At 35.9% G+C, this 27,919-nt stretch overlaps 1 protein-coding gene across 1 annotated transcript; it reads left to right on the forward strand.

The window, feature by feature from the left end:
* Nucleotides 1-27,781, forward strand: LOC135688478 (tyrosine-protein phosphatase non-receptor type 11). The gene is made up of 17 exons (XM_065205342.2): nt 1-191; nt 1,627-1,749; nt 2,046-2,234; nt 2,803-2,925; nt 4,237-4,396; nt 5,404-5,514; nt 6,324-6,420; nt 8,151-8,230; nt 8,989-9,120; nt 10,085-10,213; nt 11,629-11,780; nt 12,514-12,581; nt 12,993-13,069; nt 16,170-16,250; nt 18,309-18,424; nt 22,871-22,976; nt 26,949-27,781. Exons 1-17 carry the CDS (start codon nt 178-180, stop codon nt 27,027-27,029), a joined length of 1,839 nt encoding a protein of 612 aa, XP_065061414.2. The 5' UTR covers nt 1-177; the 3' UTR covers nt 27,030-27,781.
* The last annotated feature ends 138 nt before the right edge of the window (nt 27,782-27,919 follow it).

Consider the following 27,919-nt stretch of genomic DNA (forward strand, 5'->3'; position numbering starts at 1 on the left):
AATTAGCCATACCTTTCGCCCACTGCAAATCTTTGTTCAAATTATTATGGTGTGCTGTGAGGAAGTAATCTTCCTCGTACTGCTGTTGTTGTTGCTACAAGGACAGAACTTGATGGCGGATGCAATTTTGTCACCAGTGGACTTCCTCGTCTTGTCATCATCGAAATCCTACCAGTAATGTCCGATAGAAGGTGAGAATTCTGCATAAAGTTGAAACAAGCCTTTTATTTTCGTCTGCGAATAACAAAGTTGAAAATATGCAATGTTCTATGGAATAATCTTCTATCCAAATTGAAGTGCTGTTGCTAAATTTCAAGCATTAATTTGTTTGCATTGGGCTTTATTGTGTTGTTTCATGCCATACCAGATTCCTTATTCATAATCAGGTTGCAATTTTCAAAGTAACTGCAGCAAGCCATAATGTTTAGGTGGATTAAAGCAAAGGAGGCAAACCAGTCTGGCGCTAACATGGCCTCTTTCGTGATGCTCGTTTCTCTGACACCGCTGAAAGGGCGAGAGGGGTCGAATACTTTCATGAAAATTCAGACTCAGATATTATTTATGATAGAGAATTAAGACTTCAACTAAGAAAAATAATAATAAAATTTAAAAAATTTATCACTATCTCTACAAAAAGAATATTAAATGAACAGTTTGATAAACTTCATTGGACTGTATTCTCAATGGTCACAGTTTAAATTCTCTAAATTGAGTTCAAATTTCTCAGATGCTGCTGTGGAAAACAGATCACTCAGATCAAAAAGGAAGCTAATAGATCTTGGCAATAGTTGTTTGTGACTTTGAAAGTGATAATAAGAACAATGAAGTTCTGGTTTGAAACACAGATAGAGCTCAGTCAGGCCAAGCTCATCAAAATTTCTTCAAACAGCAGTTGATTGTGTGCACATTATTTGTAAACTTTCAGTATGGGAGCATCTAAATAATGTTGATCCTAGCTTGTTTAACACCGACTGCAGATGCAGATAGTAATTATCTGATTTTGCAATCCTTGCAGCTCTCAAGCAGGTCAATTGAGTTGAAGTCGAATCAAGGAGATATCTTCAATTTTTTTCAAAAAAACTGATTAGACCAAGGAGCATATGCACTATTGCTGTTGCAAAGTCTTTGCTGACTGGGGAGACCTACACACAGAGAAAGAAAATTGCACCTTATTTTATTGATGATTTTACTGGTGCCTACAGAAGCATGACAAATGATCTGCAATCCAATTAATCTGCAATTTGTAGATGTTTCACTGGCCCATGTCAATCTTGGCTGTCAAACGATTCTGAAATGCAAAAGGGATTTTGCAAATGCCCAGAGTGACTACCTGCCAAACATATTTGAGCTATTAGTCCTAGGAAGCATTTTGATCTGTTCACAAATTGATTGTGACTTCTTTTATATTCTTTACCATTAGGGACTGATATTCTTCTTGGTGGATTTGTCACCTTCTGCTAAAAAAGATCAAGTTTTGAATTAGCCTCCCCCTATCAAATTATCCTCTCCTTCAAGCAATGAGTTTGAAAAACCACCTTGGGGTTATTAAAAGCTGAACAATATAATATGACAAAAGTAGCAATCCTTTATTGACGCAATATTTAATATAATATTTATCTATTTCAGATGGTTCCACCCAAATATTTCTGGATTAGAGGCAGAACAACTTCTTCTAGAGAAAGGACAAAATGGCAGTTTTCTTTGCAGACCAAGTGAAAGTAATATTGGAGACTTTACGTTGTCTGTAAGGTAGGATATCAACTCATCATTTTATAATGAGCCTTGTGATTTTACAGAGTTTCAAGTACCCTTACTCTTTACACATACAAGTGGCATCACTATTTTATGAAACTTAGAGAGAATGTAAAAGTGGAAATATAATTTCAATAAATAATTCAAGAGAGAGAAACCTGATGTTCCTGTATTAATATTGACTTGGTTATTCAGAAGTGTAACTTGATATAATGCTTGTTTATAAGCCCTATAATATGATAAGCCAGGTTATTTGTCTATAAGTGCAGCTCTGTTCTATTTTTGATTGACAGGCGTGGAGAGCAAGTTACACATGTCAAAATAAAAAATAATGGAGGGAGATATGATTTTCATGGAGGAGAAGTTTTTGCATCACTTACTGAGTTGGTCGAGTATTATATGGAGCATGAGCTCAAGGAAAAAACTGGGGAGGTTATACATTTAATGTATCCAGTTAATGCACAAGTACCAACAAATGAAAGGTTTGTTTTTTCTTGCTTTGTTATTTCTTCCATACCTTCCCAGTGTTGAAATAGCAAAGTCTTGGGTGTTTTTTGAGAGAATTAAAGGAATCTGATGGATTGCTTACAAAGGAAACAAAATTATGATACAGGCTCAATACCAAAACCCTCCCTAACTTATATTTTCACCAGTATTTTAAAGTCAGAACTTGTGCTTCAGCACTTTTGAAGACCTAGTGTCATTTGTATATGTTGCACTGAAAACCTCAAATTATCATAAGCAGCTCATCCTTGGAGGAACTTTGTTGTATGGTCTATTGAAAGTAAAATGAACTTTCTTGCCGGGTTGAGATAGCAAAATTATTTTTCTTCTCTCAAAATTCCTTTATGACCACAAAACTTTTTAAAATGCTTTAGGAATTTTAGACAGCTCCAGCACTAAGTGCATCATATCTTTTTGAATAGCTATTTGTATGGCATTCCTGTTTTGAATTACTGTTATAATACCATTGGCTTTTGGAAGCTCTTTTATTATTTGCTATTGTGGTTTCCATTTCATGAATGCTTTATGGATTTGTTTACATTCCAGGTGGTATCACGGAATGATAAGTGGCAAAGAAGCTGAAAGGCTGTTATTGGATCGAGGGAAGCATGGTTCCTTCCTTGTCAGAGAGAGTGTTAGCAGCCCAGGGGATTATGTCTTGTCTGCAAGGTAGTTTTTTAGCAGTGCCATTGCTTGATCTCTTCATGTGCGGGGGGGGGGGGGTGATTGGTTTGGTTTGGGGGTGATATTGGACTTTGCGTAAATTGAAGGGCATTGTTTGAGTAACAAGGGCAGAGAGCTTTTTGAGTCTGTTTTCTAGCATTCCTAATTTTTTCAATTTTTTAATCCAATTTCTTTTTTATAAGATACATTATTCAATTTTTTTCTTCTCCTTGCAAAATGATCAATTGACAAATTTTAGGGAAAAGGCTCTCAGATCCCTTACCTTCCCACAAAGACTAACAATGCTTTGGCATCATTTCACAATCAATCTCTTAACCTTTACCAAGGAATGGTAATTGATTTACCCTTTTTTCAGCTTATAACAATTTACAATAAATACAATATACAAACGATACCACAGGGAGCATGGAAATGCAACACAACCCTGTGGCCATTAGCAGTTAACTACCAGTCTGTTCAAAAATAGAAGCAGAATGGTGCAGGTTGAGGATTAAGATGTTGAGGTCTGCAGGCAGAGCTCTCAATTGTGCTATGGATCAGCTATTTCGATTTGGGCATTTCTTTTCTTTTTATATTTTTCTCCAACAAGCCCCAAGTCCTTTGGGGTTGCTTGGCCTTCAGAATTTTAGAGTTGCGACTCCAACCCTTAGGTGCTATACACCTGTCTCCCTGATAGCCAAATGTTTTGTTGAAATCTTGTAGGCGATTTAGCACTCTGATTAAAGATAGAATTGAATAAACGTAGGAGATTAGATTTAGGTCATTTTTTGACTTTTACAAAATGGAAAGGGCTTTGATAGTAAAGTATGTAGTGTGTTAATTTGCAGTAAATTTTCTGCAGGTCTGGAATTGAGCATCTTAAGAAGAAAGTGCGGAGCATATCGCGCGTGGAAGAAGCTAAACATTTTGTTGCTAAACATGCCAAAAACAACGAAAACAATTTTTTGCATTGTTTTAAAGCCATTTTGGAAATTATTTTGAGGCTAAAGGCTCCCTGAGCCCCCTTTGCTTCCACAGTCCCTGTCTTTAGACCTCTTGGAAAAGTGGTGTGGAGAATTGTATTAGATAGTGACCTGACATTATGAAATGCAGCAGGAATGTTCAAAGTTTTTCTCCAAGGATAAATTTTATGCTGAGACGTGGATTCAATTGCCATTGAATGGAAAACCCATTTCTGGTACAATAGACTTGGGACTGGGTTATGTGGGGTTTTATCTCCTACGATGAAAACAAGAAGAGTAATACTTGGTCCAAGGTCCCCATATTAATATATTTCCTGACTTTTTTATTTCTTAGAATGGATGATGACATTAAGCACATTATGATACGTCGCAACAATGGCTTTTTTGATGCCGGAGGAGGGCCTACGTTCCCGCAGCTAGCTGATTTGATTGACAACTACAAAAAGAATCCGATGGTGGAAAAGATTGGTGGGACAGTGGTACACCTAAAAGCGGTATGTTATCGAAGGAGTCACATGATTTATCGTTGCTCTTTGAAATATCCCTATCTAGGCCGTTGGCTTCTCACTTTGTCTTGCTGTCTTTGTCGACGCAAGGGCATTGTCCATGCGATAGGCAACGACTAAGTTTCATATAGAGATCTGGTGAAACATATTTCGATTGGGCATCAAACAACCAATTCAGTTTCTTCAGTTATGTAGGTTGTGGGCTTTATTCAGTAGCAAGTTGGCAAGAAGTGAAGTGTATTTCTGAGCAAGAGAAAAAATGAACGAAAAAGGTTTAAGAAAATCAATATTTATATTTCCACACCTGTAAACAGGCAGCCGGTAAAAATGATAAAATTTTTTTCTAGAGATTCGGTATAAATATGTACTTTGGGGTTATGTTCATTGATTCTCTTTAAAATTTTTGATTTCATCAAACAACATTCATTACACAGAAATTTATTGAGGGGGCCTAACGAATCTAGCATTGGACTATACGAATATTGTCTGTGCTGTTCAGTCGACAGTTGAATTTTTTAAGTCGGGGGTTTCGGTGTTATTTTCAAGTCAAGTGTGATCAAAGTTTCATCTGTGGTCATGTTCTTGTTTTCAGGGTCTGTTTTGAGGGCATTTTTCCACAATTTTCAATAATGCTTGATTATTTGAACCTAAAAATGGCACAATTCGTACTTTCCATTGTCAGTTTTTGTATCTTATGTAAGGATAGCGTAAACCTGAGGATTTAAAGAGCGTAGTTTGTGTAAAGAGCCCTTTTGTTTCTAAACAGTCTTCGCGTAGGTACAAACTTTGACAGAACACTAAACATCAAAACGCATGCAAGGCTGTGGCCACCCTTACTCCCGCCAAATTTCATAGTTTTCTTTATCTTACTATTGTTTTCCCCCTCTTCTCTGCTACGTCTCCCTGGCATCCTTGAGTGCAGGGTTTCCCTGATTTCCTCTCTTTATTTTAAAAACAAGGAATTTTTAAATGTGTTTCGTTTTCTACAAAAACAGCCGTTTAACGCTACCAGGGTAACTGCGACTGAGATTGCAGACCGTGTGAAAGAATTGATGAAAGACAACGCGATAGTGCCGGGAAAAAGTGGATTCTGGGAAGAATTTGACGTAAGAGCTTCATATTTTGATATCGATGTTGCTATTATGAAGAAATCGATGTTGCTATTATCGATGTTGCTGTTTTGTTTGTCAGATTTATTTCCTGCTTATATGACAAATTGTAAAAGTTTAAGGAAATTAGTTATCAAAATGGCCTAAGTGTTTTTGAGTTGATAATGCTAGGGAAAAGCTCGGGAGCCTAGAGCAAAGCCCTAACAAGGGTAAAGAGGTAGGCATTAGAAGGTGGCAAGATCAAGAGAAGGAGGCAAGATCAAGTTGTTGATAATGATTTTGAATAAATAAAGGTTTCAAGAGTTTTGAATGCCGGAATTATTACAATGGGTATGCGATATTGTTGCATTTGCTGTGAAGACCTATTTTTCAAGTTCGCAGGAAAATATAATGGAAAATGTGTCAGACAGACATCAGCTATATTGATTTTTAGGGCTTTTAAATCTCATTCTGTTTATTAGATGATATCATGAGATATATTAATCTATACAAAAAAATTAAATGAGAAATTCATTTATGTCAGCATTAACAGATCTTTAATATTTTAATACAATTATAGGAGCTGTATTTTTTCTCTTCAGCATTAGGCTTTATATGTATCTACTTTAATATCTTTGAACAAACTTGTGATAAACAATTAAGCAGTTAAAATCAAGTATTTGAATCAAATCATGCTGTTGAATACTTCTTCAGTATAGGCTGATGCAGCAAAAGCAAATTTATCTATTGATATGTTGATCATTGCCATATTTTTAAGATCAAGACTTAGCAGACTTGATGTTTAAGTATAGAAGCTTTTGTTACAGCAATTGCAGAGAGAGGAAGACCGTCATTTATACACGAGAAACGAAGGACAAAAGCAAGAAAACAAGTCGAAGAACAGATACAAAAATATTTTACCATGTAAGTGATCTTCACCTTGAAGTTTAAGCAGAATTTGATTGTGTCATTACCTTCATTCAAGATTTCATTTCAAAATGAAGCTCTCCTTCAAATATCTTTTCATTTTTTTAAAAGTTATATATTGTACAATGCCTGTTACCTACATTGTAATATGGAAGGATATGGTTTTTTGATTGATCATAAATGTTTTTATAAGCTTCATGGACTGGTTCCACAATACATGTATAATCTTTTCAAAAAAAATCCAAGTTAACTTCTAGGAATGTTAGGATAACATCAACTGACCTAAGGCTACTAGAGAAAAACTGTTTAAAGCTGCTAGGTCTTGGAATTGCATCTCAGCTGTGTGTAAACAGGCATCTTCCCTGAGCAAATTTTAAAAATATCTGTCTCAATTGTAAATAAGTGTTAAGGATTTAGTTTTTATTGTGGATGTTTGCTTTATTTCGTTTTCTTTACTATTATTTTATTTTGTTTATTTTAAAATACTAAGTTCAGATCAAGATAGGGTTTTATTGAAGTTTGTATATAATATTGAGTTGTAATTAGGCTAATTTATTATTTTATATATACTATAACATTTCTTGTAAGTTTTTTTAAGTGGAGGGCCCCTTAAAAATCAGTATTGTTGAAGGGCTACTATCCTTAAATATATGAAAAGAAGTGAATGAAGTAAAATTCAATAAACGGATTTGAAATACAATTCAATTTCAAACTGTTTTTTGGAATCGCCATTCTAAAGTTCACATCCGAAAGCTGGGAGTGGTGGAGCTTGCATTTGCGCCTGTGTTAGGATGGCATGTAACAGGGGTGCAATGGCTAGGGGGAAAGGGGGCTGTAGCATCAAATTTATCAGGAAATGACATGGAGATGCGGTAAAATAGCCAACGAAGGAAACAGCAAATTTTAACTTTAACCCCCCAAGTCTCACTTTCACTGCCCCCTGGCTCATGGCAGAAGTGAGCAAAGAATAATGAAGAGAAGTACTTTTTTGAGACAATCATCAGTTACTAAGTCTGGTTTTCGCAATCTCGTTGGTACTCGCTTGTTACTTCAAGGGTAGCGAAAAACGCCGAGGCAGGTTGATATAAACAATAAATTAAGACATCATACCCCTATCCCATATTTTTTTCAATATTTTGGCGACTGAGATCTTCAGTTGCTCGCCTATACGTTGTTGCAACAGAGCCAGACACTAAGGCTTCATTTAACAACTCCAAGAATGTAAATACATGTACAGAATTTTGATGCAATGTTAATTCATACATCCCAGATACGTTACGGGTGATGTTTAATTAAATTGAAAAAAGATACGATAAATTTGCTTCTAACTTTTCTAAAAAAATGCCTTTCCATTCAGTGCTTTGCCTAAATTAAGAAATCTCAAACTATCTTTTGGGACCTCGTGCCTATAACATAACAGGAAACCTATGCAAAACTTTCCAAACGCCTGAAAAAAACTTATCATAGATATGCAGCTATATTTTGGGTGGGGAGATTTCAAGTAGAAGGGTGCTACTTTTTGTTTGTTTGAAATAAATTATCCCTTGCCAAGTTTTGGAGCAAAATATTCCAAGTGCTTTTAAAAAACCAATTATAAGACAAGAAGCTTCTAGGCTAAATTTTATTTGATGGTTGGTCAGTCTATTCAGGAATATATATATATATATACATTTATTCGGACTTTTGGTTACACTTTTATACGCAAGTCTTACATTTGCTTCCTATAGTTGATCATACTCGTGTGAAATTATCAGATGTCGACCCTGATTTACCCGGCAGTGATTACATTAACGCGAATTTCATTGACGTAAGTTTAATATTTGTCTGTTCTTATGTATGTTTTTTAAAGGATATTTTTAAGGTTGAGCTTTTTCTTTCAACTGACTAACGTCTAAGTTTTTAAACGCTAAAAAAGTCTCTGGAAATTCAAGCAAAACTGCTGAAATCCGATATCGATTTTTGAGAGACTGCTGAAAATTTTTGAAAAGTTTAGCAAAACGTCTTATGTTATCGATTCCTACCTTGAATTGATTATTTTTTGGAGATGTGTTTCGAAATTTGATCATTTGAATTATTGAAGGACCTCGTTCATGTAAATAGAAATTTCTTTATGAGCATTTAATTAACTACTACCAAAAGTATGAATTTGTTGTGGTAATTCAAAAAAACGCCATTGGCAAAAATCATCAAATTGAGGGGTCCAATTTGAGAATTTACGGTAGAAGTGGGGGCTTATTCGAGGGGGGTGGGCTTATTGACAATTTGTAATTCTACGGTGGGTGCTTATCCGAGGGGGGGCTTTTTCGAGAAGGGGGCCAATTCGAGGATTTACTGTGAAAATTTTCTCTATGCTTGTGTCCCCAATTAGCTTGTAAGCTAAATATTTTTTGACACATTAATAAAGTTTTTGATTGATTGATTGATTGATTGATTGATTGCTGGTGCGCTGCTGTTTCTTGCATGTCTGCTTTTATGTGCTGGGACTTAATGTACTCAACCTACCAAGGGATAAATCATTCTTGGCTATTTGATTATGAAGATCTGAATACTGCAATTCTTATTCAGGAAGATACAGGCCTGAAGTACATCGCCACTCAAGGATGTCTGCCAGAAACCGTTGATGATTTCTGGAGAATGGTTTATTTTCAAGACTGTCATATTATACTAAACGTGACGAGAGTTGTTGAACGACAAAGGGTGAGTGTAAACACCCTGTCCATAACAATCTGTATGGCAATTTCTGGAGAAGATTGTTCTTGGCCAGGGGTGGAGAAATTTTATGTCTGTTGCTTTGTGATCTTCACCAATTCGTGTCTACCAGCCGCCCAGTGGTCTGCCTGTTTTAGCAGTATCCCAGAGAATTGTTGTGTGATTAAAAATAGTCACATTAGTGCTTAACTTTTATTAACGGAGGTATCATGTCACTTTTTTTGTCTTTAATATCGCAGTGTAACTTATTGCATGCAACAATAAAATAAGCTAATATTTTTTGGAGAAACTAGATTTATTTGAAGATTCCTTAACTGGATCCCTTTAGACTAATTATAAGTCATAACTAAACCACTTGCCAGAAAAATATTTTTTCAAAACTGTTAACTCTCATAAGATTTATGATTTCATCTTCGTCAGCCTTTTTAAGTCATTAATGTTTTCTGGATTGGTTGTCTATCAGATATATAAACTGCTAGTAGTTTTTGTAGCAGATCTTTGTTTTTCTTTAACGAATAGGGTGTGAGTAATTTCTTTGGACTCTGATCAAAGAAGCTCCGTTTTATGTAGTTAAGAATCCATGTGTTTCCTTATTGGTAGCTAAATATTTTGTTGATAGAGCAAGCATGTCCGTCGGAGCAAAAAAACCTAAGTTTATCGATGCCTTTATTTCAATTATTCTATCGGCATGCGGCACTGATCGGGTAACTTAACCGACTATGTGTTAGCGTTTTTCTGATTGGCCCATTTCAATCCACAACTGGGTATATATTTTCTTTCTTGATCTTTTCTGCCTTTATTTTGACGTTTTATACTCTGAGGAGTGTCAGACGAAAAATCTTTAAGTAGTATTTGTTGTCAAATGTTTGCTTTTTAAAAGCCATTTTCAAATATTGTACCGCTAAAAATGGATAACAACTTTCAATTATTGTACCAAACTTGTTTTTTGTAGACCAAATGTGCAAAATATTGGCCAGATGTTAATCAGACTTTAGAAGGAAACAGTTTTGATGTCAAATCTATCAGCGAAAAAGAAACTCCAGAGTACATCTTTCGGGAACTAGAAGTTACATACAAAATGGTAATTTTTAGACAGTTATACTCTAAAAAAGTACGACATATATTTTGCGACATATATTTGTGACATATAGCGAACTGTGCCAATAGAAAAATGTCTTGTACTTGCAGTCAGATTTGAAGGCATCTCTGAACAAACTTACATTTACCTGAAGATTCTTTGTCTGATCAGATTCTTGCTTTCCCCGACAAGACGACATAACAATCAAGCTCATTTCACGATAAGCGATTAGTCTTTTCCACCTTGTAGCCGTATCCATTAACATAGGATAATTTTAGTGAGTCTCTTCTCTAGACCGAGATATTGATTTAAATCGTACAGCAATTAACAATGTTTCCCTTCTTAGATTCTTTGATTTTGAACTAAGAGGCCTAGCTATCGTAATTGATCAAGATATGAAGGAATCACTTATAAGGGAAGGAGCATTATTCACACAGTGCACTCAACTCAAGAAGATTTTTTTAAAATAAAGTATATGACTTTGCTTGATATTCTACAGACTCAAAATATAAATATTTAGTCGATCCAAGAACCTGATTTTATCCTTCTTGGATCTATTTTGCGAATATCAGACTCTGCTGGCCATCCAAAGGATTTTTATTCTATCCGTCTGTATCACGGAGATTCGTTAGATTATATTATTTCTTGAAGTATTTGGGAACAGATAACTATGACTTAAAAGCTGGATTGGATTAATCGATTTTTTGCTTTCATTGGCGTTTGAATTCTTTCATTCATTCTCAAAATGCTGAAAGAAAAACATACTGACAAAGATAGTTGACATGTCTATTTGTTGAATAGGGGTAAAACCCCGAGTGTAAGATGCTGTAGCAGGTATCGCTGGGCAATTTTACTTCGCTTTTCTAAGAGGGCTTTACAAATGCTATAAATAAGAAATTTTATTCGAGAAGTTTAATGAAATAGGCAACAGGAAATGCTTCAAGATTTGTAAGAAAAAATGAACAGGGTTATGTGAAAGCAAAGAGCCTCAGGCAAAAGTCCCTTAAGATACTTTTAAAATTATCAAATGAAGGGATGAAAAAGCGGCCTTCTCTTCTTTCATTGCTTTCTTTGGCTTCATTTCTCAAGTGTCGCTGCTACAAGTTTTAATTGCTGTTGACCTGGATCTAAGTTGAAATCACTGCCATCGGCAATTAGGTCTATCACTCTATTAACGTGTCTAAACTACTGACCTTACTCATTTAATTTACTTCGAGTAACTGTCTATTTTACAGAAAGAGTAATAATTTGGGTGGGAGCCAAGCTGGTTCATGGGGCAGTTTACCGATAAAGCTACGTAGGATAGGGTAAATGAGCTTTGCTTATGATAAAGAAAGAGGGTAATATTTGATCAAATATTTTTTATTGTTTAAGTTTCAACAATGTGATAGCCCTGTGGTACTTAATTATATTTTCAGCCTCGGAGTGAAACGAAGAGGGTTCGCCAATATCATTATACTGGTTGGCCTGAGCATGGAGCTCCTCCCGATCCCGGATCGGTCCTAGAGGTCTTGCATGATGTATGCTTAGGAAACCGGAATCATCATGGACCCATCGTGGTTCATTGCAGGTATGACTTTAATCTAGCTGACAGGACAGCCAATTTGTTAAGCCTGTTTTACTAGGTCTTTGTCATTAGGGCTTGCTTTTATGTGCAGTTCATCACTATCTGATTGGTCAAAATAATAACATATCTGCTGCTTAGTCAAACAGTGATTCGAAAACCGCTGTGTTTTTCATATTGCTGTTGATACGATGTTGGCACCGCGCGAAATTATGGCTAGGGGCATGACCCCCACACATTTCAGGGGAAATATTGCTAACAATCTTTTGATGGTACAAAACTTGTAAATGGCTTTGAAAAAAGGAAACATTTAGTAAACTGAAGCTTTAGTTTACTAAATGTTTGCTATTTTCAAAGCCATTGGAAATATTGCTATTAATTGATAGTCGCTCTCACTGCTTTATGGCCGCTAACTGTTAGGTGAAAAGAAGGTATTAAGGCATGGCAGCTAACTGTTACAGTTGTAATTTTTCCTGTTAAGATATTGAAAGCATTTCATGTTTTATTGAAAGTGATTCATTTCTGTATGCTCTTCCCCCTTTTCTGTGTTAATGGAACAGAGACAAATCTTTTGCAATCTCAGCTTCAATTTTTAAACCCATCGAAGAGTTTTGTCGTGATTTTTCTTCATTTCATTATTTTATATGAATTAATGCTTTTTTCTTTTTTAATACACATCCTTTTCTAAAGCGTATAGTTTTTAGCTGAACTTTATTTCGTTATACTTATTTGTCTTTAGTAATGGCATTGGACGAACTGGTACTTTCATTGTTATCAATATTTTGCTGGGCATTCTTCAAAAACACGGTAACTTCAAAATTTGTGATTATCCATATTCTTTTACAAAAAGGGTGTTTGAGACGCGTCAATTAATATAAGCCCCCTATCCGACTGTTTCAAATTTGAATTCGCAGGAAATATGCTGCTACTAGTTGATTACATTAGGAAACAGTTTAAGATGGATTCTTGTATCTGTTTTTCGTAGAAAATAAAGGGGGGGGGGGGGGGTAAAATCTGGTAAATGGACATTCGTGCAAGTAAATTGTCCCATTTTATCTCTTTTTCAAAAAAGTAAGATTTAAGAGAAATTTAAAAATTGTTTATCGTGAATAAATTTTTTGTGTGTCTTCTGCGTGTCATTTTTGAGTATTCAATATTGCCGTGAGCTTTTTGTAAAGTAAACTGAGAATTGAATATACCTATTCACTTTTTCGACAGGTCTTGATGCGCAAATCGACATTCCTAAAACAATCCAACTTGTGAGATCACAAAGATCAGGGCTGGTGCAAACGGAGGTATGATTCGAGTCATTATTTACCTAGAACTCAGAGTCGTATTTAGAACAATGAAACAAAAGTCCAACAAGTCGAGCAAAGATTCCCATACACAGAGTTTTTGCTTCGTGGACCTGCAAGACTTAAAGGCCATTATTAATCTGTTATTTAAATACCATTCTATTATACAGTGCATTTTGCGTTAAGCGATCACTTTTAAGTAAGTTTTTAGAAAAACCTTAAAGGAATTTGAGATTTTGAGAATATTTTATAGATTGACTTTGCAAATCCCATGTTTGAGATACATGGTGACTATATATTTACATAAGTCATAGGATCTGGGAAAAAAGTTAACTGTATGCAATTGAAAAGGTATCCAGAACTACTTTTCCCTATATTGCCTAGCTCGAACAATGGCTGGTAGAAATCAATATGATACTGGACGCAATACACATGCCTATACAGGACTGTTTCCGAAAGAGTATATATTGCTGCTTGTCCAGGAAATATATTTTCAGAAGAAAAGAAAACTGCTAGTACTGTAACCAGGGAAGCTAGAATTGAAGCCATTTGAAAGGAGGGAGGTAAAAGGATTGTGCAAGTAAATTGTAGGACCTCATGCCATTTTATTATACTACCAACTAAAGAAACAATACAAAAATTGGAAGGAAATTTTTATTTGGAGTATAACTACATTGGAAGTACAAAGTTCAACAAGATGCTCGCTCCACGATATAGAAGCTAGAAACATCGGTTATACTGAAAACAGTGGATTTTTAACGAAAGTCAGAGCCAATATCATTCTTTGCTTTATGATTCTATATTGCTCCATAAACTGCCTACCCCTTCGTCTTCATTAGATCCGTAAGTGCGTCACACAGTAATAAATCATAAGCACGTTTCAATCAGTTCGCAAAGCTTTGAGAATTTGATATTTCTCCGTGATATATGTTATAGAGGCGTAACAAGATATGTTAAATTCTCTCTTATAGAGAGGTATGTAATATAGCTTTCTGCGTACACAGATTATTTAATACTTTCTGTACTTAAAATAGACATCTATCGTTCTCCGTGAATGGTCGCATAGCCCTATTAATTGTGCGGTTAGACAATCCGGTCTGTTGCTATGAATCTTCAGTTTCCTCAGGCCTGTTGGCACAATGACAATTTTTCATAGCTTGGTGAAAGAAAGGTTCCCTTTTTTGGAAAAGCTTGAAAATTCATCTTGGATTCATCTTGGATTGAAAAGACTACTTGGATTGGTCAATCTTAGAAAGAAATTAGTTGCAATTGTCTTGAGTCGTTAGAGACGGCGCCATCCCTGAAAGGGATGACTTGTTACTCAATGGTCCCAAATTGCTGTCGTCTTGAAGTGAAGACATAGAAGCTTAACTTGCGTCTAGTCCCATGCTTTTATGTCGAAAGTGACATAGAGGCAGAAGTTCCAGGTTTTTGGGTTAGAATAGCGGTCAGTTTTGGCCACCCAAATCTATTGTGTCCCATAATTGTAGTGGTCTTTTCGTCTGTCCACTTAGCAGTGACAGTGGATATTTGAAGGTTTTTTCCTGCCAACCTTACTCTCGTTAGACAATAAAAGTCTGTATGTCTGCAAGTAAGCGTTCAAATACTGTCTGTTTCCATTGGAAACTATTTCAAATAAAATCAGCCCCTAACCTTTGTAGAATTTTTTACTCTTTTTCCTTACTTTTTATGAATTATTAATATGAATAATGACAACTCGTGGCAAGTTTTAAACTCTTCTGAATTCGCCAAGTATTTCATGCCCAAACATGCTAGGCTCTGCAAACGTCACAATAAAACGTTTCAACGCAGTTAGGATTATTTCTTTCCAAAATTCAATTGTATCCCCTCGCTCATTACACTTCCACTTCGTTTGAATTAATAATATACAAGACGTTCATTAAAACACCCTTAGGCAGGCAGCCGTCAAATGTATGTCAACAATGCTGTGAATTTTCGAAATTAAATCTAGCTTAGTATTATATACTGGCCATACCGCATACTTCAGCAAGCCACCGCTCTATTCAATGAATGGAACTGAGACATTATCAAACACTGGAAGTATACAGAAGTGTATTTGGCTAGTCAAGTAGACTGGAAATATACCAGCTGAGATTATTAGTAATCAATTCTTTTTCTCTCAAGAGATTATTAGCTCTCGCTGGACTTTTTCTAAAATAAATTTAAAGACAGGATATTCTTTAGACCTACTTTAGAGGATATATTTCTTATTCCTTGGAAATTGTTAAAACATTTTAATACCTGAACTGCTCTCTCCATATATAAGCTTAAATTTCCTATGGTTGTGTTGAATTATAATTTCGGACGTGGTTAATGCGTGTTTTGATCTCGTCATCCCGATCTTTTCCTGTGAATGGAAAGGACTGAATGCCTTGCCAGGAAAATATTGCAACACCCACAGAATGGGGGTGTAAGTTATAAACGAAGTACCAGTACATTATTTGCACAAAATTTTCAAAACAGCCCTAATATCATGACATTTTATCTGGCTGCCTGATCTGGCTGATATGCCCCTATAGACGTTTCACGGATCACCATTTGACCGCCCAAACAAACATGGAGCCCCCATGACCTTGCCCCAAGGCGCCAGTAAAAGTTTCATACATGTCTTGAATAAAAGGCATCTCGTATTTATAATATATTTTACCCAATACCAGTGCTTGATCCCAAGACTCCTAACTTTTCTTGTGTTGGCTGATTATTTAACTGTTTCAGTATCAGTTATACAGTGTTTAATAGCTAGGCAGCAAGGACTCCCTCCACGCCACATAAAGCCATCATCTTTAATATCAGAGTCATCAAAATCCCTCTATTTAAAGTCAAATTATCTACTAATTACCGTGCAAAGACCTAACAACATAAAACAGCTTTTTAAAATCACCTGCATTAAGTTTCATCCTAGAAACCGTTTCACCTTTCCCTTTTATTTGCTCTTTCTCAAACACCAAATCTCATATCCTCACATGGTAGAATTTCGTCTTATCAACTTAATATAAATAGTGTTGTACAAATCCGAATAACTTTTTCTTTTACCCACAATGTTTTCTCTATACTTGACATTTTGTCTCGTTTATTCTAGACTCAGTATAAATTTATTTACCTCGCATTGGAACATTATGTGGAAACCGAAAAGAGGCGTCAGGGAATGTCAGCACCAAGGGTACTGCTTTTCATTTAGCTGTTTCAAATATTTTCTGTTCTTGTTCAAAGATTTCTGCTTTTTGATTACTTGAAACCAGTCCGCGAAAGTTCGAGAATCCTTCCTTTAACATATTGATCTTCTTTATCCCACTGGTCAACTACATTTTTCAAAACAGAAAAAGGAATTATGAAAATTGATAGACGTTTCAATTACGCTCCACCCTTAGTTTAATTGCTATCATGAACTACCATTAATTAGCATTTGTTTAATTAGCTTCTCACGTAGATTTTGAATACACAGAATTGGGGAATCGGTTTTAGAGAGGGGCTGGGTTTTGAGGTGATCGATTTAACGTCCCAAGCATTTATTCAATTTCAACAAAGTTGTCAATCTCACTCCAGAGCTAAGGCTATCTTTAAAAGAAGAACGCACACTTTTTAGCGAAGAAGATGTTTAATAGCAAATTTAAGACTTCAAATGCCAGAAAATGGAAGGCTTGTTCCCTAAAACTTATCTAGTGGAAATTCTTGCCTCTCATTGGTTTAAGCTGTGATTAAAAGCTACTGTATGTGTATTAAGCTTCTTTATCTCTGTCGTTACGTGCTGGTTTTTGTCTACAACAAAAATGACGACGGAACTGTTTCTATAGAAGCCGTTCGTAAGGCAGCCAGTTGCCAGTAAAGCTCCAAATTTCTAAATAGGTTAAAAGTGGCCATTTTACTTTGGAGCTTCTCTCTAGCTCATTTTTAATTTCATTCAATTCAATGCAGCTGTTTTATCCGTGCAAAATAACCCCATCACCTTGCTAGGTCTGAGCCATGCTCAAGGCGATTTGAATAGAACGTAGGGGATTAACTGATCACAAGGAGCTGTGGATGGGTAACCAAGAAATCCTGTAGGTACCCATGGCTCTTGAGTTAATTGATGAATAGGTTCTATTGTGTCCTGAATGTAAGGTGATTGCCCAACTGCGCAGAGTTAAGGGTTAATGTGGGTAGGAAATGTCATGTTTAGTGTCGACTGAATGGTGTAAATAATCCATCAATGCTTTAATATGGTGATGGTGTGTAGCTTTTGCATATTCCGTTGAATGGGCTTGCAATTCAGTCCATCCCACCCAGATTAATCTGGCGTTGTTATTCATAGCGTTTTCTTGAGAAAAATGTACATGAGATAAGATGATGGTATAAAGGCGATATAATAATTGTGTTATGTGATGTGTCGTGTAGTGTAGTGTGGTGTAGTGTTTAGTGCAGTGTAGTGTTTGTTTAGTGTTTATTGTTTAGTGTTTATTGTTTAGTGTTTATTGTTTAGAGTTTAGTGATTAATGTTTAGTGATTAGTGTTTAGTGTTTAGTGTTTAGTGTTTAGTGTATAGTGTTTAGTGTTTAGTGTTTAGTTTTTAGTGAAGTGTTTAATGTAGTGTTTAGTGTAGTGTTTAGTGTAGTGTTCAGTGTAGTGTTTAGTGTAGTGTTTAGTGAAGTGTTTAGTGAAGTCTAGTAGTGTAGTCTAGTAGTGTAGTCTAGTAGTGTAGTCTAGTAGTGTAGTCTAGTAGTGTAGTCTAGTAGTGTAGTCTAGTAGTGTAGTCTAGTAGTGTAGTCTAGTAGTGTAGTCTAGTAGTGTAGTCTAGTAGTGTAGTCTAGTAGTGTAGTCTAGTAGTGTAGTCTAGTAGTGTAGTCTAGTAGTGTAGTCTAGTAGTGTAGTCTAGTAGTGTAGTCTAGTAGTGTAGTCTAGTAGTGTAGTCTAGTAGTGTAGTCTAGTAGTGTAGTCTAGTAGTGTAGTCTAGTAGTGTAGTCTAGTAGTGTAGTCTAGTAGTGTAGTCTAGTAGTGTAGTCTAGTAGTGTAGTCTAGTAGTGTAGTCTAGTAGTGTAGTCTAGTAGTGTAGTCTAGTAGTGTAGTCTAGTGGTGTAGTCTAGTAGTCTAGTCTAGTAGTGTAGTCTAGTAGTGTAGTGTAGTGGTATCAAGTGATAATTTTTGTTCTTAATCTGTTTAAATTGTTATGCTCTATTTACATTAAATCTACGTTACCTTTCTGTAAGGACCGGACTCATCTAGTAACCAGTATATTATTTTTAAGCCTCTAGATTTTGGGATTGGCCCTCCAAGTCCACATTATGGTTCAGGTAAAAGAACACATTTTTCAACGGGGGATGCAGCCCTTGGAAATGAGAGAATTCCTGGAAGCATTGACAGGTGCGTAGAATTTTTTTTTCCCATTATAATGTATGCAAATATTGCACACAAGACTGTCAAGGCTCTTCGTCTGACAGTCTTAGCATCATGAGACGGCTGGATGATTTGATTTGTTTTGGTTTTATTTCGTTGTGCTACAAAATGAAAATTTTGCAGCAACTGAATAATATATAGCTACAAGTTGGATAAGGTATGAATAAATCGTTTAAAACAACAACAGCAACAAAAACAACAACAGCAAAAAAAACAACAACAGCAACAAAAACAACAACAGCAACCAAAACAACAACAGCAACAATAACTGTAACTGCAACAGCAACAGTGACTTATTTTTAAACGTGAATATCTTTATAACCTTAATATCTTTATAAGATTACATCGTTATATCTTTTTTACAATGACATGATGTTCGATGTAAATGAAAATAAAGCCTTGTTTGAAATTTATGTTTATCCCACTCAGACATGAGTCAAGTTGAGATTAAGCGAAGTTCTCATAGGCATAGGATTTTTTAAAAGGAAATTTTACAAATTTGTCTGATAATCTCAAACATATACGGTTTCGTCATGGTTGAGAGATGATAGCATTTCGACTTTTGAAGGTTTGCAATTCGCGTCTAAAATGTTTGAAGGTTTGCAATTCGCGACTTTTGTTGGCCCATTTGCCGCACATTTTGTCATTCGGGCGTTCTAAATGGCGTCCAAAGAGCGACATTCGTGTAATAAAGTGAAATGAAACGAATACTCATTTTTGAATAAAATTTTAGTTGCATGGTAAAGTTGTAGCTAAAGTTGTTGCAAATAGTGTCTCTGGCACAGGAATAGAAACAGCATCATTTTAAAAAAGGTTTTTTTATTAGTAATTTTATTTGGATTTTGAAGCTGTTAGAGCTACTACTTTTCATGAATTATTTGTGAAGTATCCAAAACAGCTAACTAAAAAAGTTCTTAATCTAATCACTTGTTTCACAAAAGTCGATTATTATCGGTTTCCAAAAGTAAATTTTTCCCAAGCAAGATTCATTTTTTGTTTCAGCCGTTAAATAGGAAACCAATAACAAAAGTTTATCCGCCCTCATTGCTTAAGCTGTAAGACGTTGGAGAATAGAACCAAGATGAATGTTCTCTTTTTTAGAAGCAAGAACTGCTAATGGAACTAAGTTTGATAGCTGTCTCCTTTATGGTGTTACCTTGATATTCAATTTAACTTTATATTATGATGTCATTTCAAGTTCCTGTTTGCCGTTAAGTATAACAGCACAGGGATCGGGATGCTGGCTCAAACAGCCTAACACTACAAAGGTCTCCCAGTAAGCTACAATCGCTAAAAGCCTATTTTGTTTCAAAAGAGATAGGCCGGCGCTGAAAGCAACTCTGTTTCAGATGCCTTGATGAATGATGACTGAAGATGAAATATGAGAAAAACTCCATACAAATCGATCTAAATCGAAACTGCTGTAGCTTTTAATCTTCTTTGTCACAGTGATAAGGGCTATGAAATTCTACAATGAAGCCGAAGCGCTTGAATTTGATGTCAACAAAACTGTCCTCTAAATGGTACTTTTAGTTCAATGTAAGGTGCTGAGTTCTCATCTTAGGTATATTTTGCTATTCAGAAGTTTTTAATCCCGGCTTTCTTTCTTTTACCAAAGGATCCTTTAAATGTTAGTAATTATGAGCGTTTTTTGAGGAAAGAGTTGCAAAGTTAAACCGAAGGCAACACGATCTTAAAGCTACGTCGGCAGTAAAGAGAACTAGGAAGTTCAAAAATAAAAAAGGCTTATTCAGGCGAATGTTCTGCCGAAAAGCACACGGTTATTGAAGCATCGATGCAAAAGAAAAGAAGTCCTGATCTAGTTTTGCAAAATGTCCTTGGAACTATAAAGGAAGTTCTCCATGTAGAATGAATGATAGAAGGTTCAAAAATATGAACGAGAACAGTCTTGTCACGAGAACGAATGACCGATAGAAACCCGAGATTGATCGTGAGTGGGGAGAAGAAGGGAGGTGACTTAGCAAGCGTTAGGGAGTTTCAGGGGATTTGCAGTTGTTTTGTCTTCAAAATGGGGTTTCAAATTTATTCTGTACTTGCTAGGGCCAATTACATTCTGAAAGCGAAAAGACGTACTTCGAAAAAGAAGAAAAGAAACTTGATGCTAACATTTCTGCGCGCAAACATATGCTGCTAAACGAATTCTAGCGATCCTGTCCCCATGCTAAAATGCCCTGTTTTGTAGTTTGACCCAGAAGTGTTTGATAAGAGCAGAACCACACTCAGCCACAGTGCGTTCATCTAAACGATAAGAAGGAGCCCTTCAGATTTTGTTATCAACGAAATACTGGATCACCCATGCTAGTCCAGTCAGGCTGCTTTCACTGTATTAGGTGACCTATTGCTTCAAGTTCTTATCACGAATAGTTATCATACAAGCAGTTAAAACTGCGATAAAAAATAATAACTTTGAAATGTTGGTTGCAAATTAAGTTAGCTAGAGAATTAATTTGATTCCTAATTTGATTTTCGATCAAAATTTGGTGCTTGAATAACATGCTTTCAAATTTTAAATCCTAACATACCCAGAAATCCAATTGGAAATTGTTTATATTGATTTTGTAGTTTTATTGATAAATTTTAGTAAACACAATATTTAGAGAGGCAGGTATCACTAATGACATTAAAGATGATGCATCGTGTGAGCCGTAGTACAAGAAGCAACAACATTTTTAAGAAGCAACAATTCTAAATTTTTTCATTTGACGCAATTTTATTGATTCAAATTGGTGGGGACTCCCGCTTTGGCAATTCCTTTCGCAGCCAATAAAGATTTGACGCCTAAGCTAGTACAAGAGAAATTTGGCGAAAAGAAAGAGGCGAATGAGAAATAGTTTATGGTGCAGGTGAAGAAGAGAAAGATGAAATGAAATAGTTAAAACTTTGCTTTGCAAGAAAAAAATTCTTTTAAAATTTTTATCTTGATGTATAAACAACATGTGTTGCTATAGGCCGAAATTTTAAGAATTAACCAACAAATCTTACACGTGAGTTGCCTTGTTTTTGAAAAACGAGAGCAATCCTCGGTTTTGATTATCAATGTGATATATGAGTGATTATTCGAAGAGATATAAAGGTGGTGCACTGCTTTTTCTAGCTTCAAAACAGTGAATTGAAGCTTCTCTATACTTCATGTTTGATATCTGACCGTTTAAGTTGAATGTGCAGGACATTGCATGGTAGTAAATTTGAGCTTAAATATCGGGATCCTTTGCTAGATAAACAGATTACTAAGCTAAACAGAAATCACATCTGTTATTATGTATACGCAATCATAACATGCACTTCAAGTTTAGTTTTTAGTCCACGTAAAACCATTCGAAACAGGAAAACCATGTAAAACCTATGCAAAGATATTTTTAATTTCGAACCTTGGGATCTCGTCTGAAAAATTGAAGTTCAAAATTTTTCAGCAGAATCCTTCAGATTGCTCGAACCTTGCCCCGTGTCTGAAAACGAAAATTGTTATATGAAATATTTATCATCGTTTTCTGCCAGCAACAGTTACTCACTAATGAACGTACGGGGAACGAATTTGATATCTTGCTCCATAACGTATAATTCATCGATATTTGTCTTAAGGGTGTATTTTTCAAGGGATCAATAGCCCTATTTACGCAAAAAGACCCTAACAGAAGCTTGTATGGTGAAGATGCTGAATAAACTGCGCAAATTTTGAAGACAACCTGCCACAAATGCCTAGTTAAAATAGCCAACTAAGTCAGGGGAGCGAGTTTGTTTTCACCTAACGATTCCCCTATCTTTGCTCGGGAAGAAAATCGAAATGAGAGAAGGTACTGGAAAGCAAGACAGTGGAAGATAATGTCAGAGAAAGAGTAGGCGCCAATATTGCAAGGTTTGAATGAAGGAAAGGCCTAGCATTAAAACTGTAGTGGCTTAAAACTCGAAAAATCCTGGTTCAGAGTGTGTAAGGGAAAATGCGACCAAATCCACGACAGGAATCACTTTAAGTCCGTTTTGTAGGCATCATGCTAAAATGCGGCAACGCTTCAACATAAAAGGTACAAGATTAGGGTTCATTGTTTCGTTTTATAGTCCACACACTAGAGGGCAGAATGGCGAAGGCAACTCTAGAACCCAGGCCAGATTGTGCCTATGGATCTGAATATATACAAAGCTTGTGCGTAGAAAATGCTTTTTGGTAGAAGAATCACTTAGAAATATTCTGATCTACAGTAGTGTCGGAACAGCGTCATTTGTTGATGCCTGCTCCTTGATCTCTTGTTTTTGTCCTTCTTAATTCTACTCGTATGTAAGGGTGAATTGTAACAAGTCTGATATTGTTAATAAATATATTTAATAAAGCTTGTCATATCTCGTCGGTTTCCCAATTATCTTATCAAATTCTTTATCTCTACTTTCTTTGTCTTGCAGGAGATTTCAACCAAATGACCCACCGCCACCAGTTCCAATGCGAAGGCCGGTCCGCGGTGACGTCACTTCCGCTGAATCAACCCTCGAAGCAGCCAATGGTTTTACAGTTAGTATCGTTTTTATAATGCTAACACTGTCTTCATTTTTTACGCTCTCCTTTCTTTAAATTGGGGTCTTTTGCTTTATTCTATTTTGCTTTTTATTATGCACTGTTGTCATTCTTTCTATTTTTATTAATTCTAATTGTTCATGCTTATTATCTTATTGGAACCTTTGCGTCTGGCTTTACGGTCATTTTTAGTTCGCAATTTTTTCCATTGTAATACAGGTAGCCGAGCAAGTAGGAACGATAATAACCAGCAAAAAGTATACTAATAAAGAAAGTATGCCTGCGAAATGCGAAAAAAGCCTGTAATAGGAGACATAAAATCTATGCTTTTGTAGACAGAGTTTGTCTTCAGGACACTTAGTTTTATTGCATCGATTGGTCAGTCAAAATTAGGAGCCAAACAAACGCTCCATTTATTCTGCCAAGCTGTTTATGATTGTTTGGCAAGCTGGTCTGTCTGTCTTATACTCGAAGATGATGTCATAGCCGCGGCTAAGCAGGCCAGAAGAGTATGAGTAATCTGTTGATTGACATCCTTCTCTTTGAACGCTTTGATTTAGTCGAGGATTAAATTTTGAACCTGTAAAATCTCACCGATCTTACAATATGGTTTTATTTTCATATCGAAAGCGACAGTTTTAATAAAGACTAAGCTTGTTCCAATGACTCATAGTCCATTTAAGCAATTTATAAAACAGTTTAAAGACATAGAAAGGTAAGCGCAACTACTGCCATTTAAGAAATAGAACAAGAGGGAATAGGACCATCCACACCGAGAAATTACCTTGGCATGTCGTGAACAACATTTGAAATATCGTTTTACATTTCATTTTTTTGGCCAGTTTTCGTAATGTAACTTTTTGTAAAAATGTTCTGTGTTGTAGGAAAATTGGTTAAAACATGCATTTCAATATAAGGTAATGCTCTTCGAACTCCCAAAGCCCCAGCTGGATAAGGAACCCCCCCCCCCTCATGAAATCTGCTTCCACCCTGGAGAAAATCGTACGGGATTTTCTTTTGCATTGCCATCTTTACTGAAGCTCAGTTTCCACTTATTAAATCGTCCTGAAAGCGAATGGCCTACCCCATTGCCTCGCCTCCCGCAACGAATAGTACTCGGCCAGTCGTGCGATCATAGAGAATCAAGTGGTAATGCGGCTTAAATTGCTATGGTTTGGCAGTTTCTTTTCTCTCTCCCATTTCACCATTAAAAATGATCCTGATACTAGTTTACAGTGGACCTAAATACCATATTAACAACGGGTTGATATTGATTTTAGATTGTTCAACGATTAATTCAATATACTTTTCTAGATACACTAGGCAAAAAAATTTTGAAGACATTTTAAAACCATAGATCTTTTAGTATTTGTAGAAAGACTCCTCTGGTTTTGGCTATCATCTGTGGTTTTCACACGCCGTATTAATTTTGTCTTTACAGCTGAAGTCTGCAGCAAAATTTAAATTGAAATTCTTAGCTGACGTATTTCTTATTTGTATCGGTTAACTAGTCTCAAAGCGAGGCAAACGCTGGCTCAGTTCGAGGTGCTTTCCTAACAAGTCATCCTCTCATATTCACGCAGTTTCAGTTGTCTTATTTCACTTTCAAGTCTTCTAATGAATCATTGTCCAAGAGAGCATCACTTTTTTCATTTTTATTGAACCTTTCAACATTAAAACTTTGTTACGTAATTTTTTTTCTTCTTAAATACAGTTCATTTCATAAACTTTGCGCGTGTTTCCAGAATACAGCAAATTTTTGTTCTTTCTCCAGTCTACCTGAGCTGCAAAAAGCTGTTGACATTCCTCCAAACCTGAAACTTTTGCTCTCAACCTTCCTCATTTTATTTTTAACACAATATATAATTACTGGAAAATCGCTCGACGGTGTTTTGTGAAACAGACAAAAGCATGTAATTAGTGATCTTCCCACATCATTTGTCTGTTTGAGCGCAAGTATCAGATAGATTGCAATATCTACATAAAATGAGGAAAATTTGCTAGACGGTCAATTACTAAGAGAAGAAATGACAAGGACTGATCATTCCATGACAGTTAAGTTAGACAGGTTATTAGTTGTTGGTTTATCAAACATCATTTATCGTTATGGTCGCAAATATATTTTAAACTAATTTTCTGAGAGCTACGAAAATACTTTTATGAGCTAAACCTTTGAAAGAAGGCTTCAATGCTACATTTTTGCAACCAATTTGTCAACCTAAAAGCTACAGATAACCAAATTCATGTGCTCAATGGATTTCATGTTTGGTTTTACCTTTCTGAATGAATTTTTACAATGATTTAACAAGAGAGCTTCCTTAATCCTAACTGTTTACTCTGATGCAAAAGAGCTACCCAGTACATTTCTAAAAAATTTTCCTCAAGGCTTTGCAGTAACTTGTCACTGAAGTCTATGCAGTAACTTCCATCATGCCATTTCACTTCAAATATAAAGAGCCATATTTTGAGAGCTACTTTTTTTTAATTTTATGTGTTGTGCCAGTAAAACCATCATTTTATGTTTTGATGTTCCTTTGAGAATGCTCATCCGTTTTACAGTAAATCACTCTATATCTATAAAAAAAAATAGTTAGAAGTTTATTATACATAATAACCTATCATTTTTATACTTGTATGATTCCTCAGCTTCCCATGCAGTGATATGTCAGTTGTCTTGCTTGAGTCCTCAATCATTGCTAAACCTTACGATTCTTAAGACCATTGGGCAAACAATTTGCTGTTAAATTTTTGCTGCACTTCAAATGAAAGCTTTTCAAAAATCATTTTTCCTGCCACACACATGAATATTTCGTCAAAGATTTTCTCTCTTTCATAACATTGACTGATCGAACCTGATTTTTCTTCTTTGATATAGTTTTGAAATATAACCTCACCAGCTACACACAGTTGACATGATTTTTAATTGTTCTATGTACTTATTGATGATTTATTTTCCACAATTATAAGAACTATACCAACAATATAAAATTAAATTTTTGTCAGCAAAACGTCCTCAATTTTTGACCAAAACCTCCCTCCAAACCAGGTTTGTAGGTGTGCAGTGTTTTTGCGTCTCTGCCTATGACCCCAAATTCAATACCAATAAAAAAGAGTGATTTGGTTGTGATAGCTAAAAGCTTGTTTTCTTTAAGTAATTTTCCCCACGGTTTTGACCCTGCATTGAACACCAAAAGAGAAATTGAGGACATCTCGGGCTTAGAAAAACGTCGTTGAATAGTAAGATACCAGCTATAAGAATGGCAAGTCCCTGGCTATAAGAGATTATATATCTCGAATTCAACGCCATTTTCATCTTGCAAAACAGCAAGCCCTCGTTTCAAGGTCATTACACATGCGCATTATCACTTGAAGCCCTGGCAAGGAGTTCAAGAGTTGTGTGGTCACAGACAGAACTGCTACACGAATACTGTTTTTAATGCGCATGTGCAATGACCCTGCAACACTGATTTGTTTAAGACGGTATTGTTTCGAAACAAAGGACTAAAGGTTTCGTCTCCCGAACAAAGTAGGTAAAAGCAATTGAAAGACTTTAAACGGCTTACGTCATCTGTCAATCAACTCTTTGCCAATCAAGAAGCCCCTGGATGGTATGACACATGTTGATTGGCCAATCAACAATGTTGATTGGCCAATCAACAATGTTGATTGGCCAATGTTGATTGGCCAATGTTGATTGGCCAATGTTGATTGGCCAATGTTGATTGGCCAATGTTGATTGGCCAATGTTGATTCGCCAATGTTGATTCGCCAATGTTGATTGGTCAATGTTGATTGGCCAATGTTGATTGGCCAATGTTGATTGGCCAATCTTGATCCACCAATGTTGATTCGCCAATGTTGATTGGCCAATGTTGATTGACAGATAAACTTTGCCTTCAAAGTTGGCATAATTTATGATAACAAATGAATGGAGTGAAAGATTTGTTGCAATGCTGCTTATTTTTGCAGGAACCAACAGAGGAAAATGCTCCCCCGCCTATCCCATCAAAGGACACCGCCCCACCAATCCCGCCAAGGACGACTAGATAGCAAATCTGTGAGTCTTTGTCGATAAACGTAAAACTTGAATCAAACGACTGTCGTTTATATATAACATTTTCTATTTCTTTTGATACTACTTCATCGAATGAAGAAAATTTTCAAATTAGGATGGCAGTGTTCACAGTTTTGCTCGTGTTTCGCAGAAGTTCAAGTATGTTTCGACTTATGGATTAACCTTTCGATACTATCCGTGAGATTCACTTTTTGTAAGCGCCTATTGTTAACCTACAACCATCTGTAACAGCAGGCTTATTTAGGCTCGCGTTTATATGCCAATCAGCTAAGATAGCAAACCTCCATTTCATGTGCGAAGGAGCATGGCCATCGCAGTGCTTTTGCAGGATCAGGAATCGTCAGAATGAAGAGCATCGAAACTCAAACATTCTATACCTAACAGAATGTTTAAAAGAAAAATATCAAGCTTTTTGCTAGAGCAATCCTTGAATTTATGTGCATAATGGACAATAAAAGGATTGATCTAGGCCCTTAGAGAACCAAACTAATGTGGTATGATATTTGTATGTTATTTTGTATTTTATGAAGATTAAAGTATGCGTTTTTCTGATATTGTAATGTAGTAACAAGAGGATGCATCAGCTGTAGAGCGTTAGCCTCAACCATGCATACTTGTGTGATTACCATTTTTATCATAAGTATTTTGTGATTTATCTATGTCTTCAGTTTTGTAGAATGCTTAGACATAGATGAGCCTTTCATTTAGATTTCTAAAGATTGAGGTATATTCAGTCTATCTTTTCATGTCTTGTGTGACGAAATGCTACTTTGTTTGATTCATATCATACCTAGCATATTCATCTTCTTGGAAAAGGGGTTGCGCTGATTCTAGGTCAATGTGAGTCGGGGAGTTGTTAAAACAA

The sequence above is a fragment of the Rhopilema esculentum genome, chromosome 19 (genome assembly GCF_057945365.1).
Source record: "Rhopilema esculentum isolate cy_ngs chromosome 19, ASM5794536v1, whole genome shotgun sequence".
In the NCBI taxonomy this organism is placed as follows: Eukaryota; Metazoa; Cnidaria; class Scyphozoa; order Rhizostomeae; family Rhizostomatidae; genus Rhopilema; species Rhopilema esculentum.

Bases quoted from the DNA above. Each gene is read 5' to 3' on its own strand.
- LOC135688478 (XM_065205342.2), top strand. The intron at 10,214-11,628 runs GTAATTTTTAGA...TTATATTTTCAG, and splicing joins TAGAAGTTACATACAAAATG to CCTCGGAGTGAAACGAAGAG. The intron at 13,070-16,169 runs GTATGATTCGAG...CGTTTATTCTAG, and splicing joins CAGGGCTGGTGCAAACGGAG to ACTCAGTATAAATTTATTTA.